A 16596-nucleotide genomic window follows, 5' to 3' on the forward strand; every position below is an offset into this window, starting at 1 on the left:
TCTCTTCCCATCTCTGACTCTGGCTCTTTTAAATTTATGTTGATGATCTTTCCAAATCTAATTTCAGAGTCTAGAGAGTGAAGGGGGTGAGGTGGTGTTGAGGGGGGTACTCTATTGGACCTTGAAGGTCATCGGGCTGCAGGTGTCACACATGGCAGCTTTACTGTGGGGAATTGGGCACCAGCATGAGAGTCTGGAACTGGTATATTCGGGGCATTAACATGGCTGTTCAGAGCGCACCTCCATGTTGCGGTGGACGGAAGGGGAAGAGAACGGAGACAAAGTGCCCGAGGAGATAAATAAGTGTGAAGTGACAGATTGCTACTCCTCCTTTTATCGTCTTCCTCCACCTCTTTCTTTCTCTCTCCGCTCATCCCTCTCCATCACTTCGATGCAGTGCTCATGCAGCTACCACTCACTATCTGCGATCAGTACACACACACACTCACACACACCTCCTGTGCCCATAGGCTGTTTGTCTCTCTCGCATTGTGAGTCATGTCCACGCGCTTATGCCAGGCACTTTCGCTAACAGATGTATACGCATACAGTAGACGCATCCACACCTGCGCGCCGCATGCGGGTTTGATGAATAGTGTTATTAATGCTCAAGCGGTGGGAGCTCTTCTCTCTGTCCCTCCTCGCAGGCTTGAAAACCTCTGCTGCTGTGTATTCAAAGAGACCGGCCGCTGTGATGGATTGATCAGTATTGATCTGATGTTCAGATCTACAGTGTAATCCGTTGTACTCCGCCGTCTTGAATTATTATTCGATTTAATTACCGAAACCGCGGTTGAACCTTTTGTTTTTATCAGTAGCAACGTTGGATTGTGGCTTTTAACTAATCATGGTGTAATTAATGGCAGTAAAGTAGCGTACATTCGAGCTGCAGCCAGCAGGCCTGACCGTGTGTTTGTTTTTTATTGAATATATTTCAGCTGTTATTGTTGGGTCAAGCTTTTTCTGCTCCTCACTGTCACTTTGTATTTCAGTTTGAGTACAAACAATCTACACCAAAGTACAGTTTAGGGACAGAGGGTGAATGTGCAAATGCAACGGCCACACAAGCCTCTTGTGTCTCTATTGTATTTGCTTTCCACAAACAAGACAGACTATATTGTTTTAGTGTGATCTTTTTGACCCTGGATGGATTCACAAATATCATTTCTAGCCCATTTTTGTAACACAGGTTAATAATGTTGTGTTGATGCCACATAAATGCACACATCAGTAGAGCTGCATATACTGGAGTGAATCTTCCAAAAAGGCAAAAATTTTGGTGCATATTGATTTTAATGACTTCATAGTTATTAACTTGCAAGACAAAGATGAAGTATTTAGTTAATACTTGGTACCTTTCACCAGCAGACAGTGGAGCGAAGCGCTGAACTGCAGCTCTAATAACCAAGACTGTTCAAGAACTGCAACACTTCATACCTCTAGTCAGGCGAAGAAAATATTTGTATACATGAAGAAGACTGTAAGATGCCTGCAAGTTAACTTAAAAAAAAAAAAAAGATACACTCATACTACTGTTTGCATTTAAAGGCAATGACCGTCTTCAAAGCAATCAGCAGCTCAGTGGGCAAAAGATGGGATTCAGTGGTTTGGCAAACAGTCAAAATGTAGCGGCCCTTTTAGGTTCAGTTGAATCAACGGCTGTTTCTAATAGAGGTCAACACAAACAAACAAAGGCAACGTAACAAAGTTGAGTCTGAGCTGGTGTTTAGGTTGTTCTAAATTTTTGCCAGCAAACATAAATTTCTGTGTGTCAGCTCCAAATATCGGTTATTGGTCTCCTGGATTACTAATAATCAATATCAGTATTGGTCCTGAAGTCAAGCCCTATTTTTGAATAAAGAACTACTTTTGGATCAAATCATAAGATTAATCAAGATACTCAAAGATTCTCCCCGTTATTAGTTCAATAATATCTGAATAGACATAATAACTGAGATGTACTGTAGACATGTGTTGCCTCATTTATTCCAGGTGGATGAAATAATGGTCTGCTAATACAGTAATGGTAATAAAATGGTCAGGATAAATTGTGATCAACCCCTTTTCTCTTATTAAACATTTTCATTCTGAGGCAAACGTTTAGTTTTCACTTAACTTTCCACTGCCGGGAGGTTTCTTGGTTGCAAGATGTCCGTAGTTGGTGTAAACAGATATTACATTACATTACATTACATTACATTACATTACATTACATTATATCGAATATATATAAAAAAACAAAACAAACAAAAGGAAAAACCCCATAACTGTAAAAACAGAAAAAAATTATTGGATTTTTCCCAGCTGTCCTTGAACTACTCGTTTGCTGTACCTTTGCAAAACTTACCAAAGTAAATCTGTGACATTTCACCAAAACCTCTTTATTCTACGTCTCATCGAAAAGTTTGCCAGTAACAAATAGTTTGCTTGAACCAGATTCCATAGAAAACTAAAAAAATTCTGCACTCTTTGGTGTGAACGTGAAGCCATGAGTGACTTTGCTGCATCTGACAGTCACATGACAACAATTCTGAGACTTCCTGGCTGAACTGCAGGCTGTGCTCACGAAGCAATTAGAAAGCAAGAACGGAAACAAATAAATTGTAAGTGGTAAAATATCTACAATATGTAGAGGTAATATTTTATTTTCCCGTGTTGGCAACACATGTGGGCTCTTAGGAAAATGTTGAACATGTTGATTTAATTTTAAAATCTGCCTAACTTTTTTCTTTTTTCCCATGATTTATGGTATTATAAGTGTGTCATTCTGCACACAAGACATTTCTGAGTTCTCTCTACTTCTAGCTCAGTTTAGGACTTTGTAGTGAAAAATGAGCCCACAATGGAGTAAAAAAAACAAAACAGCCAGAAACTACTTTGGGTTCAGGGTTAAACTACTTTTACATGATGGATCATTTTTATTGGAGGAACATGTTGGAAAAATACAGAACTCTGTCTGTCCTTCTGGTTGACAGAAGCTGCGTTTATGGCCGAGGCCCGTCATTTATTATTAGCCCTCAGCGTCTTGACATGTTTGCTTCTCTTTCTTTGCCTCCTCACTCTTCCTCTCCCTCTCATTTCTGTCATACCTTCTTGCCGTCTTCCTCGTCTTTTTAAGCTCCCCTGTTCACGACATCGCAGTCGCATCGCATCGACATCATCGCGGCTACCTTTAGTTTAACCGAGCAGATCTTGGCTTACCTCAGTCAAGTTTTGCATCGCTCTAACTGTTTTGGCATTCGGCCCTCACCCCCTCTCACTTGTATCATACGCTGTCCTTTCCAGTGGACTGCTTCAACTTTCTTTTTTTCCCTTTGTGCTTCTCTACGCATGGATCCACATCGTCTGGTCTCCCTCCCACCTGTCCACCCCCTCCTGTGTCTCCACCTGTGTAGCCTACATAGAAGATGTGATGTTGCTGCAGTTTTGCCACTATTTTTCTCTTTGCGCTCTGTTGTGGATGTGTTAGTTTGTACACGTGTAAGAGACAGCAGGGAGAGAAAAAAAAAATCCCTTTGAGGGCAGATTTCACACTTCTTACCACACTGGAGCTGCTCATCTCCTCAGTCTAACCGATATTATATCACCTACATCGTTAATGTCGTCGTAAGGAATAATGACAACACTAAGAGGAAAAATAAGAGCAGAACACTTGAGGGCAAAACTCTCCTCGTTGCCCTGATTTGCACACGTGAAGACTTTCTGGTGTTCAGCCAATGAGGGAGCATCCTGAGTTGGTCCCGCTGGTGCTATCCTGCTTCCCTGGGACATGTGGAGGGGAGAAGGAGGCTGGTATGGGGGTAGAGGTAGGAGGATGATTGAGAACCTCAGTGTGTGTGTGTGTGTGTGTGTGTGTGTGTGTGTTTTCACGATACAGAGGAGGAGAGCACTGCAGCAATCTGAGAAAGTAGGTCAGACACCGACTAGTGAGAAGCATAGCAGAGGAGAAAAGAGGTAGGGATGGAGAGGAGAGCGAAGTGGAGGGGGGAGAACGAAAAGAGGAGGGAAGAAGGAGAAGAAAAAAAGGCCAGAGAGGGAGAGAAAGTCGGGGGAGGATGGTGGTGAGAATAACAGAAAAGCTGAAACAAACCTCATAATATGCATCAGCAAACTATTTGGGGTACAAAAAGGTAGCAAAGCTAATATAATCTGATTCTTGATTTCTTCTTCTGCCAAGGAACTGTCTAAACCTACTTGCAAAAACCTTCTTACAAATTCAAAACCGTAGACTTGGATGCTGACTTACGCTGACTTTTCCTGGAAGGTCACTTTTTTTTTGGCTGAACACTTGTCGGCTAATCTCCTTCAATAAATACAGTGGCTCAGAGTCTTAAGTCTGTTTCTGTCATGAAGGCACTTAGAGAAAATATGTGTAGGCTCTCATCCAATTTCCAATTCTAAGAAAAAAAAAAGGGGGAGACAGAAGCGAGACCTTTCAAGAAAAATAACTGAAACCGGTTCCCTCCGTTTGCCTCGTTGTATGGGCCTCCTCTTATAAGTATGTTGCTCTTGATATTGCATAAGTGCATAATGTCGAAAATACACGGTGACACGCACAATGCACCGAGGGCACTCAGGCTTCTTATATATATGGGCTCCACTCAAGTATGAATTACCTTTCTCTTTTGCTCTTCAGGCCATGTCTGTGTTTTATTATTTATTTGATAAAGCACAAAGTATACTGCATCTATAAATACACTGCAGGGCTTGTGGGAGTGGACTGCAACAGGGGGAGGCTGAGCAGTGGCCCCCCGCACTCTGGTGGTATCACGCTACTGTCATTGATTCGGTGACAATTGAGCGGGCTACGGTGGAATAATAAGCCTGGGTGGGTACATATACTGCTGCTTGCAGATGACACAGATGGACAATGTTAAGAAAATTGCCTTTGAGTAATGGGAGAACAAACAAGCTGAAAAATAAACTTACTGAGAAAACAGAGATCTCTGCAGCGGGACGTTGTGGGGACTTTTGTTTTTTCTTGTTTCCGTCCAGGAAAAGTTATCCTGAGGACAACATTTCAGAAAGCAAACAAGATATTGCCGCTTATAGAAATTGTAACAATACAATACTACCAAGAGGTGGAAACGGTTTAATTTGAAACAAAGACATGTCATGATTAGGCCTGCAACTAGAGCTGTTTTTATTGTCAAACAATCTGTAGATTACTTTATTGATTATACGACAAGTTGTTTGGTGAAAAACGTGGGTGGCAATGTGTCCAAAAGCCCAAGATGACGCCCTCAAATGTCTTGTTTTGTCCACAACCCAAAGATGTTCAGTTTGCTGTCATAGAAAAGAAATAAACCAGAAAATACTCAAATTTAAGAAGAAGGAATCAGGATTTTGCTTTTAAAAAATGATTAATAACTGCAGCTTTAGGCACAAAACCAAAGACATCTTAAACCTTACAGGAGTAATGATGTCTCACAGAAACCTCAAATACAATTCAAGGTCAAGCTGCTTCATATTTTAAATACACAATTCTTCTTCTTCTGTGCAGCTAATACTACATTTGTCAAATTACCAAACAGACACTGATTTTATGGCACAGGTTGTATATCTGCAGTTCATCCAAATACAGCTTTAGATAAATCCACAACTTTGCTTCCAATACTTTCAGTATTTGAAAATGCTCAACATTATAATTGAGTCCATTTCAAACAGAGTCAGCTGAATGATGTGATGCCTGAGTGAAGGCTAATGTAACGCACTTGGATCACCAGTCAAGTGTATACCGGCAGGACATGGTGTTGTGCGATCTGCATGCAAAAGCTGTATCAGCATTTTAGATAATAACAATTAACATTTCAAAATAGCTTACATAAGTCAACCGCCTGATTTCATATTATACACGAACAAATGCTTTTTTCCGGATCAGTTGCACCGAACTCATGTTTTAACACTTTTACAACGCAGGAAGCACAGTGAACTATGGGAATACAATGTGGGATTTCTCGCTTGTTTACAGGATTAGAGTTTACAGATGATCAGTTATTTATTTATCTCATCCCTTCAGCTTCTTTTGTTTTCTATTCTTCTGTCCTGTCCTGTGTTCTCCCTTGCAAAGTACTGCAAATTAGTGATATAATTAGCTTTTTACCCACTTGTACACACTTTCTTTTACAGTTTTCAGCTAAATTACTACATTTTAATTTGAATTTCTTCTTGTCTTTTAATGCCTCTCCACCATCGACAACAATGGGAGCAATTATATTTCTGGCTTGTCTGTCTGTCCATACATCCCATTCTTGCGATATCTCTTGAATGCTTGGAAGGATTTTCTTCTGATTTGGCACTAATGTCCACTCAAAGATTTCATGGCCAAAGATCACTGTGTCCTCACAAAACACATTTTTGGCCACAATTCAAGTATTCATACAGTGATAATGACCAAATTTCACATTGATGACATTTTATAGCCATAAGGTCAACATCCCTGTAAAACCAAAAACACTTTTCTAGCCAATATTCAACACTATAACTCAGGAACAGGAGAGAAGATGGATGTAAAATGCAATGTGATTCGTTGATGAAGTAGCTGTGGGCTATAATTCTAGTTTCGTTGTACATCAGCAAGATCGGAGGTAATCTGGAGTCAAAACTCTGAGACAAAGGGTTTTTACGTCCAGGTGGGCCTGGTTTCTTTTAGTTTTTTTCTTACTAAGGGTCTGGTTTGAACCACTACCTGCAGGTGTTGAGTAATTTTGAATTTATGAACTTAATCTTAGAATATCTTTAGTGTAAAATTATGTCAATTTAAAAGACAAAGACATAGACTGTGACAGACATTAAAATAAGGAGAAATTCTTTAAAAGGAGTTCAGTATTAAATGGATAGTACTTATAATCACAGTAAGCCATAATTTCCTGATGGCACACGCTCTGCCATTTACGCAGAGTATATCTTTCTTTTTCTGGCAGCACTGTTCAACACAGTTATTTATGACTCATATACTTTAGTCAGGACAAATGTCCTTTTTAGGGAAAGTCCACTTGCCATCTGGTTTGTTACAAAACAGACCTTTGTTTTATTAGAATAGATGACTATTAAAGCAAATCTCAGACCAAGTGTCACTTTGTCCAGCAGAGTTAATATTTGCATCACTTGTTTGGTTTGACAAAACAAACGTCACATGTTTTCCTCTTCTGCTGTTGCCTTAAGGTTTCATACTTGACAAATGCTGTAGTTTTCCTCATGCTTTCCTATTTTGCCTTAGCCTCCATGAGTTTTCTTGCAACTGACTCTTTACCCCACCTTTACTCTTTCTCTGCTTCCTCCTCCTGATTTCATTTTCTGTTTGTCGGTTTCTTCCTTTCTTCCAGTATGTGGCATTCGGCTCCCTATTCTTCATCCTCATCTCCATCTCCACTTTCTGCATGGAGACGCACGAGGCCTTCAACACCATCATCAACAAGACAGAGAACGTCACAGTGGGCAACCAGACCCGCGAGGAGATCGTATACGAGGTGGTGACCGACAGCTGGTTGACGTATGTGGAGGGCGTGTGTGTCATCTGGTTCACCATCGAGGTCTTGCTGCGAGTCACCTTCTGCCCAGACAAGCTTGAATTCTTCAAAAGTACCCTCAACATCATCGACTTTGTCGCCATCCTGCCCTTCTACCTGGAGGTTGGCTTGAGCGGTCTGTCCTCCAAAGCTGCCAAGGATGTCCTGGGGTTCCTCCGTGTTGTCCGGTTCGTCCGTATCCTCCGAATCTTCAAGCTCACCCGTCACTTTGTGGGTCTCCGTGTCCTGGGCCACACCCTTCGCGCCAGCACCAACGAATTCCTCCTGCTCATCATCTTCTTAGCTCTCGGCGTCCTCATCTTTGCCACTATGATCTATTACGCAGAGCGTATTGGTGCAGACCCAGATGACCCGACTGCCAGCGCCCACACCAACTTCAAGAACATCCCCATTGGATTTTGGTGGGCCGTGGTGACCATGACCACACTGGGTTACGGAGACATGTATCCGGAGACGTGGTCGGGGATGCTGGTGGGCGCGCTGTGTGCCTTGGCTGGTGTGCTAACCATTGCTATGCCTGTACCTGTCATTGTCAACAACTTCGGCATGTACTACTCTCTGGCCATGGCCAAACAAAAGCTGCCCAAAAAGAAGAACAAGCACATCCCCCGAGCGCCACAACCAGGGTCCCCCAACTACTGCAAGCCGGATGCCCTGGCAATGGCGACCGCATCACCGCAGAGGATCTTGGGAAATGTCTTGGGTGGAGTGATGGGGTCCGGAGGCATAGGGGGTGACTGTCCTCTCGCCCAAGAAGAAATTATAGAGATCAACAGAGGTGAGACATGAGGTTTTCCACGTTCAGTCCCTCTATTCTGTGAACAGCTTATTCACATGTAGTCAAGTGTCAAAGTTTACAGCTAAACACTCAATGGGAAAAACTGAGTAACACACTACTGGCAAATATTACAATTTACCGAGGGCAGTGTTGAGTTTTAATGATGATTGGAGAGGTCCACTAAAGAATTAGAAGCCAAAGTGTCAGGAGAAAGAAGTAGGCGTACTATCTAGAAGTGATGCGTAGTTGATTCTTGAGCCACCCTGGAGAAATCACTGGCCCATCAGAACTCATGTGTAATTTATGATCAACTGGTAGGTTCACAGTTGCCTTAAGGCACCCATCTGTCAGTGAGGAACAAACACTACGGAAGGAAAATGACCTCAATTATCTATTAAAACAGCTTAATGCATCTCAGTTTGAGCTGACTTATCATATTCCCTCTCTGGCATTAGCAGTGGAATCAGGAGGGGAGGTAATCTGGCTCTTTGTTTGCTTTTTACGTGCTGCAGCAGCAGGCGTCAGTCACATGCAGCAATAATGCATCTTTAATGCATTACTTTACCGGCTTAGTCATCAGTGAGCCAGAAAATATTGGTTTCATCAGTGCTTTTACTACATCTTGTCTGCTTGGCTCTCTTCCAACCTTTTTGTAGCCTGCGTTTTTTTTGTTTTTTTGTTTTTTTTTCCCTTTTTACCAGGAAGTGGTATTAGTCAAAGTTTTGACAACTGGCTCCTTGACTTGTCTGCTGCATCATCATGTTGCAGCACAAAAAAGAACAACACATATGCTCGGCAACAGATTTTAGCATCATGTGGGTGACTGCAGTCAGTCATTCCCAAATCACTCAGGAACGTTAGCTGCAGCACGACATATTTCCTTTCTTTCATGGTCTACCAATGTTTTTATATATAATTCTAAAAATAATGCTGTTTTAACATTACCTGACATTGTATGTAAAAAATAACTTTACTTGTTAGTATAAAGTTAACTGGTAAAAGGGCTGCAACTAATAATTACTTGCATAAAGTAAAGGAAGGGAGAAAACAAACAAACTACAGAAATATTCAGATTTTAAAAAATGAGAGGTAAAAAATGACTCGCTTGTCAAAATAGTTGATAATTACTGATTAATAGTTGCAGCTCTAGTCACAATGACAAAGACATTTTAAACCTTGCAGTTGTAATCATGTTTCACAGAAACAAAATACAATTCAAGGTCAAGACACTTCATACAAAACTTCAATACAAAATGATTCCTCCGTACAGGCATGACAGTTAATCCACAGACAGTATATGAGCAGTTAAACCAAGTTTTATTTTTTGTTTTTAATCTTTAGGTAAATTCACAACTTTGCTTCCAATACCTTAAGTATTTAAAAACACTCTACTTTAGACAAAAAGAAACCAGAAAATATTGAAAAAGGCAGAATCACACAATTAAGGCATACTCGTTTTCTTAAAATTGACTCAAACTGGAAAATCAATTATCAGAATAGTTGCCAATTAGTCAGTTAAATGTTGCAGCTCGAGCAGGTACTGTGTTTAGTTCTTTAGCAGCCCTCATATTGCCAATCTGCAGGATCGAGTCTGTTGCTTTGTTTTCTCACACTTGATCAGTGAGATAAAGTAGCGCAAATTAACCCCAGAAAAACTATTCTTTATAAAATAGACACAAAAGATGCTCTTCTCAGACAGTAAATCACCTGTATGTGGTTTTCCCCTTTCTGTGCCGCTTCCAGATTCCAAGCAGAACGGTGACGCAGCCTCGGCCGCCTTGGCTAACGAGGACTGCCCCACCATCGACCAGGTGCTGAGCCCAGACGAGAGGAGCCCCATCGGGCGGGGGCCTACCCGGGAACGCTACCAGCAGGACCGAGCCTGCTTCCTGCTGAACACCAGGGAATTCCGTGCCACAGATGGGAATGTGCGGAAAGGTATGTTTCACACCGGGCGACGGATATGTAAACACGCACCTCTTATGTAAACAGATCCACACAGCGAGATGCCAGGCACAGTACGCTGTAAACATATATAGACACGTATACGTCCAGTGTGCAGCCAGCGCAGGTGAAGATCATGTAGGTCACTGTTTGTTTTCAAGATCAGAACATTTAGGAAACATGGGTTGGATTGAAGAGCTCAGCTGTAGACAGACAATGACAAAACACACACAGTCGTACAACACATGCACACACACCATATAGCTCTTCTGCTCTGCTCTCTTTGTTTCCACCTCTTCACATCCATGTCGTCCGTGTTTCCATCACCGCTTGGTATCATTTTGGTTTCCTTCTGTCAGACGAGATTTTCTGTCCCTCTCTCCTTTTTTTTTTTTCTTTCTCTTCACACTGCCTCAGTCATGTCTTCCATCTTTCCATGGTGTCTGTGAATCTCTGTCCCATAGTGTCACATTCATTCATGCTCAAAAACGATCTGTCTTTCTCTGTCTTCTGGACTCAGACAGTTGACCATGCATTAATTTACTTCTCGTCACTTCTGTTTCTCCCTGTCTGTTTCTCTCTCTCTCTCTCTCTCTCTCTCTCTCTCTCTCCTGCCTTGCATTGTCCTTTTTTTAAAAAATTTTTTTATTCCGGTCCCTCCTCCCTCACCCCTTTGATGACTTTTCCTCCCTCCTAACCTTCCCCCCAACATTTTCCCTCCTGGCTCCCTGTTCCCTCTGCTCCATCGTTAAACCCCATGGCCTCATATTCCCCCTCCTCCTTTTTTTCCCCCCTTTTGTGCTACATCACAAATCCTCCTCCCTCCCTCCCTTCTTTTTTTTTTTTTTTTTGCCCTGTGTGCGCCTTATCATCATGCTCATGAAAACCCAACACCTCGATTCATTTACTACTGCAATCCAACCACCACCACTGCCGCCAACCTGCACCGAAACACTCCCTCACACTCCCTCCAAACTTTTCAACACCCCCTTGTTGACAACAAACTAGAGGCAGCAGCCCTGGCACCCAGCCCAGACTCCCCTCTGACTGAGGATTGGTATAAGATGGAAGGGTCTCTGTTACAGCAGGACCTCAATGCAAACTCCACCTCCTCCTGGATCAAACCGTAGCCCAGAGGTAACACTGAAAACAAGTAAAGAAAACATAAATAAATAAATAACGAAGCCAGTAGTTTAGTCAACTTTTGACTGAAAACATCCAGAATTTTTTGATCTGGCTGTCCATGATTTAGCATGTTTTGCAAATGCACAAACTATGCCACAGGAGTATAGCACCCACTTTATCACAGTCTTCACAGATACACTGATATTTTCACGGTGTTGTGTCTAAATGTTCAGTGGAGTTTCACCTGTAAACGCCTGAAAGTGTGGAAAGTCTGCTGTCAGTCCTAAATAATACACTAAGAGGCTGATGCAAACACTTGAGCTAAGGTTAGGTAGCGTTTAAGCTTGGGTGGCATTTTGGGGGCTCAGCATCTGATTTTTTTTTTTTAGGTATTTCATACAATAAAACCTAACCTCAGCCCAACATCCTACCTGCATTAAAATGTGCTTTATCATAACTTTGTGAACTCAGCAACAATCTCAGTGTACAAGATGTAAAAAAAAAAAGATCTGTGATATACACTCATAATACGTAGAGTGCACACACGTGTGAGTGTGTATGTGTCTGTGTGAGAGCTTTAAACTTGCATACACTCACGAATGGATCCATGTGGGGGTTAACGCACACATCCAGCAGCTCAAGTGAAATTAACCCAGATGTTGTGTCCTGTGTCAATAACTAATAAAAAATACATACACTGAAGAAGAATGAACGGGAACAGCGGGTCACGTTGTTGTCTGATGTGCCTCTGTGTTGTTGTTGTCTCTCTCTTCAGGTTGTGTCATATCACGCGTGTGTATGTGGGCTTTTTCATTCTTACGTGTTATACACTGTGTCTCTGTCCTCTCAATGCCGTCTGAGTGTCGTGTTTGTGTTGTCGTGTGTGGCTTCAGTTTGGTTTCTCCCTTCTACTGTGTTTATTCGTGTTATTCCCAACCCCACGGGCCTCCGCCTTGGCAAACAAAAGCGCACACTGCAATTTAGGAACGCAGCACTACAAACAAACAATGCTCTTTTTATATATACTTGTGGATGTACATGTACCCACAGCCCTCACGGTGGCCTTTGTTCCTTATCTGCCACATTTTTCCATCGTTATATGTACATATGTGGCGTTTTTATGTGAAATTTTAACAAATAGCTTCACACAAAGTCGGTGTTGTGCGTCATCGTACCAAGGCCCAAGGTCACTGGGGTCAAGGGAGCCATCTATGTCAAGGGATAGTACCTCACGAAACATAGCACGCTGAAAACAACATATTAAACGAAACCAACCCGACTTATACGTCAGTTAAACTACTGCAATGCTGATTTGCAAAATACGGTGCTACGAGCGTGTATTGGATCTGAAATACTATTCCCTAGACCTTGTAACTGTGCTTTCAGTGCCTAGTGTAGTCCAAAAGTTCAGGACCCTTTTGTATTTGTACTGTGGAGACCTGGATAGAAAATCAAAAGGATTTAAAAAAAAAAAAAAGCTGCACTCGGTGACTGAAACACTTACTGACCAGACAGACAGACAAACGCTATGACAGATTTGACTGAAAAGTGGCTACATGCTGTCTAAGGTAAGCAAGCCTCGAGCTGTCCAAGTCTTTCACGTAGAGGTCGCTGACATCGCTACAGTTTTAAATGGTTCTTATGTATAAACTGCAATTTTAGTGCTACCAAAAAAAAAAAAAAAATCCCTCTTTAAAGCAAACCAGGAGTCCGTTGAGGAAAACAAGTGAAAGTTGTGCACTGTGATTGGTAGGTTTAGGTTGCGGATTGTTATTATTGTTAATAATATGTTGTGCACTGGAGACAAAGATTACAGTAAAACACCAGAGACATACGATCTGTTTCTTGCTTTATCTGGAACTTGATCCTCCAGGATTAGATAACAAGGTCATGGATGCACAGCCCCTGTGATGGACAAATGAGCTGTCCAGGGCGATCCACCACCGTAAAGGGCTGAGCAACTTACATATAAGACACGATTAACAATCTGCATCAAGAAAAAGCTGGATTTCTATCAGCTAATGTCTCCACTGATTCCAAACGCTCTCCTTCTTGTTTTTAAAGAGGGATTCTGACGCTGTGTAAAACTCATTCTTGTGTGCTTCATTTGTGGTTTATTTTGTAGACATATGCGTTAAGATGTCTTTTGCCAACTTGTGTTCTTAGCTTCTCGGTCTCTTCTTTTTGATTGTTGGCCATTTGACTTCCAACGCACCCAGATGCTGTATGCATGGCTCACAAAGGTCAAACGGTCAATCACCCCTTTGATTGCTCACTCCAAATTACTCCTCCAGACCTCCCTCAAGGATCTCAGTCACTGTTGGGTTCTCTTTCTTTGTCTCTGTCCCTCTACACTCTCTTTCCTCACTGTATGTGTACAATTCTTTTTTTGTGCTGATTTATTTCTCGTGTTTCTAACATGGTGTCTTTCATTAAGTGTTTTTTTTTTGTGGAGTATTTTGCAGCGGTTTTGTAGAGGTTTGTTTCTCTGTGTTGTATTGTGAATGCTTCATGGTTTCACTGTGCGTAGGGTTAAGTTATGTTCATTTAAAGTTATTATATTTTGCTGTTGTTCGTGATCGTGGTCCGTTTTCTCTAAATGTCTTTGAGTTTTTGTAAAACTGTGTTTTGTTGTTTGGTGTTTTGGCTTCCCTTATGTTCCTCCTGTGTTTGAGTTTTATCATCACCTGATGTCTGTCTTCTACAAATTGGAATGGTAAAGAAATCGGCCCAAAAAAACTAGAAAGAAAATTAAATTAACACGAAAGTGGTGCAAATCTCACTGGTTAAGGACATTCTCAAGTACATATGTGACAAAAAGGTCATTATTTATTTAATTATTTGACCAAATTCAACATTTTTATGTGTTTGTGTTGAAAGAATAGAGGTTTTACTTTATTTATCAACTCATAACTCAATACAAATACCTGAAAATTTGCTTTTCATTTCCATTCCATTCCACCATTATTTACTCTGTTAATAATTCTGACATTGATCAGGACAGACTATTGGTGAAAATGTTTCCTAAGCCCAACAGGTTTTGTGAAAATCACTTACTGGCCTCTACAACCTATTTGTTTTTCCTGCATAGCGCTGTTACTTTATTGTTGCAGCCTTAATTACAAACGTAGTTTAGCGCAAGAAACTACAATCAAGTACTTTCACCCTGTAAAGCTCTCCTTTGTCAGGTAAATTGTGTGAAAACGTGTTTTCTGTGGTAACACTTGTCAGCCTTCTTGTATGCACTCCTTTAGGTTTACGCAGTGTGTTCTACATCGTCATGCATGTTCTATTGTGTGTAACAGTATCACTGTGTGTCCTAATATCATCATAACACTCTGCAAATATTCCTTCTGAGCCAGATTTTTACCATATAAAAGAAATAATACATGATGTGTATATACATACAGTATATGCACTTGAGATCAGCTTTCACTTATGTATGAGAGATAAAGATATAAAATATTAAGTGGCTTTGAGCTTTAATGATAACAACTGATGCATCCTGTATGACCCACATACTGCTAACAGAAGGATGCAGGATACAGTTGCATGACATCCAGTTTCCCTAAAAGACACGCCAGGTACTGTATGTACTGTATGCACACGTTGTGGTTTCAGTAATGGTTGTGTAGCGATCAATACATCTAATTATGGGTAACAAGAGATCACACCATCTTTAACAGGCAATTGATCCCATGTAAGAATGATACAGTATGTAGCCATGCTAAGAATAGAATCTGAACAGTCAGCAAATCCATAGCGAGCACGCCCTGGTGACATTACAGGACATATGTGCAGCAAGAAATCGAGGCGGTCAAGCAGTTCTGTGCCTCCTCCATGCATACAGTGCATACAAGGCCGTTATTTTGAGTCGATCCGTTTAATTTGACATGATTATTTCCTTGGTAAACAGTCTGGCTGCGATATTTGCAGCTCTTTCTCTGTTCCTCTGTGTCTTCCCTCCACGTCACCTCCTCCTCCTCCTGTGATTAACACTCATTCTCCATCCCATCCCCAGGCCGCCACTGCAGTGCAAGTGTAACTAAAGTCTGACTCTAGGTAGGTACGCACTCCCTCCGTAGTGTAAATTAAGTGTGACTTTGGGAAGGAATTATGTCATCACTGAGTACAGTGACAGCCAGACTCACCATCTCCCCTGACAGAGACTCCCAGAGCTCGAAGCCCCTGTTGATGTTGTTGTAAATACAGCAGATAGTCACAGAGAGCGGAGCAGACTGGGACAGACTGCAGTGGCTGAGACACAATTAACTTTATTAGCTCTGTTACTGTTGTCACAGAGAATTTTCTTTTCTTAAATTGTACTCTTACTACCACTAATATCAACCAGGTTTTAACTGCAGAGCAACGATCATCAGAATCAACAGAACCACGTAACCACCTGATCCTCATTGTCCTCCATCACTTTCACTTTTCATCTTATCAATAGATCAGATTTTGTTTTTCTCTTTTTCTTCATTTTTACTGATATTCCATTTGGCAAGTGTTACAAGTCTTGAAATTCCAGATGAAAAAGAATCAAGTAAAGAACATTTGTTCAGCTCAACAACATTAAAACTAGAACTGGGTTGTACACACCGACCACCTTTACTTTTAGTTTGCTCAAAGATCATAATCAATAGGAAACACGATGCTTTTATTCTTCGTATCACATCATCAGTGGGAATTCTTTCTGCTGCGTTCAGTTTTTGCTCATCACAAAGAATATATATATAATTTCACTGTAGAACCCAAACCAAAATCAACCTTTGCTGCAACTTACAGTCTTCCAGATATTATTTTTGTAAACGTCTATTATACGTACTTCAGCTCTGTAGGAAATGTGTCACTGTTACTTAAAGGTAGCGTACAAATGAACACAAGACAAGTTGTAGTATCTAATTACTAATGAATTAACCCTCTGAACCCCATAACCCACCAGTGGGTTTGAAAGGCATGTTATAATGAAAACTACACCATTTTTCATCGCTAGAAACTATAAAAATGACACGATTTTCCACTTTCTGACAGTCTTTGAACTCTGCGATGTGTCGGAAACCTTCACCAAACTCATTATATTTCACCAAAGCTGTATTCCACATGTCTTATTTAAAAATTGCGAGTAGTAAACCATTTGTCCGAACCTGATGTTCTAAGAAAAACAACATTCTGCACTCTGCACTTGTTTTAGTGACTCAACTGCGACCATGTGACAAAAAC

At 41.2% G+C, this 16596-nt stretch overlaps 1 protein-coding gene across 2 annotated transcripts in view; it reads left to right on the top strand.

The window, feature by feature from the left end:
- The window catches only part of LOC103358372 (potassium voltage-gated channel subfamily C member 1-like), a 52765-nt gene that overhangs the window by 21064 nt on the left and 15105 nt on the right, over window positions 1–16596 (top strand). For both annotated transcript variants that reach the window (XM_008283306.1, XM_008283305.1), the window contains exons 3-4: window positions 7326–8307; window positions 10051–10245. In XM_008283306.1, coding sequence (XP_008281528.1) covers window positions 7326–8307; window positions 10051–10245 — 1177 coding nt within the window. The remainder of the gene's footprint in view (window positions 1–7325; window positions 8308–10050; window positions 10246–16596) is intronic.

The sequence above is a fragment of the Stegastes partitus genome, unplaced genomic scaffold (genome assembly GCF_000690725.1).
Source record: "Stegastes partitus isolate 25-593 unplaced genomic scaffold, Stegastes_partitus-1.0.2 Scaffold306, whole genome shotgun sequence".
NCBI lineage: Eukaryota > Metazoa > Chordata > Actinopteri > Pomacentridae > Stegastes > Stegastes partitus.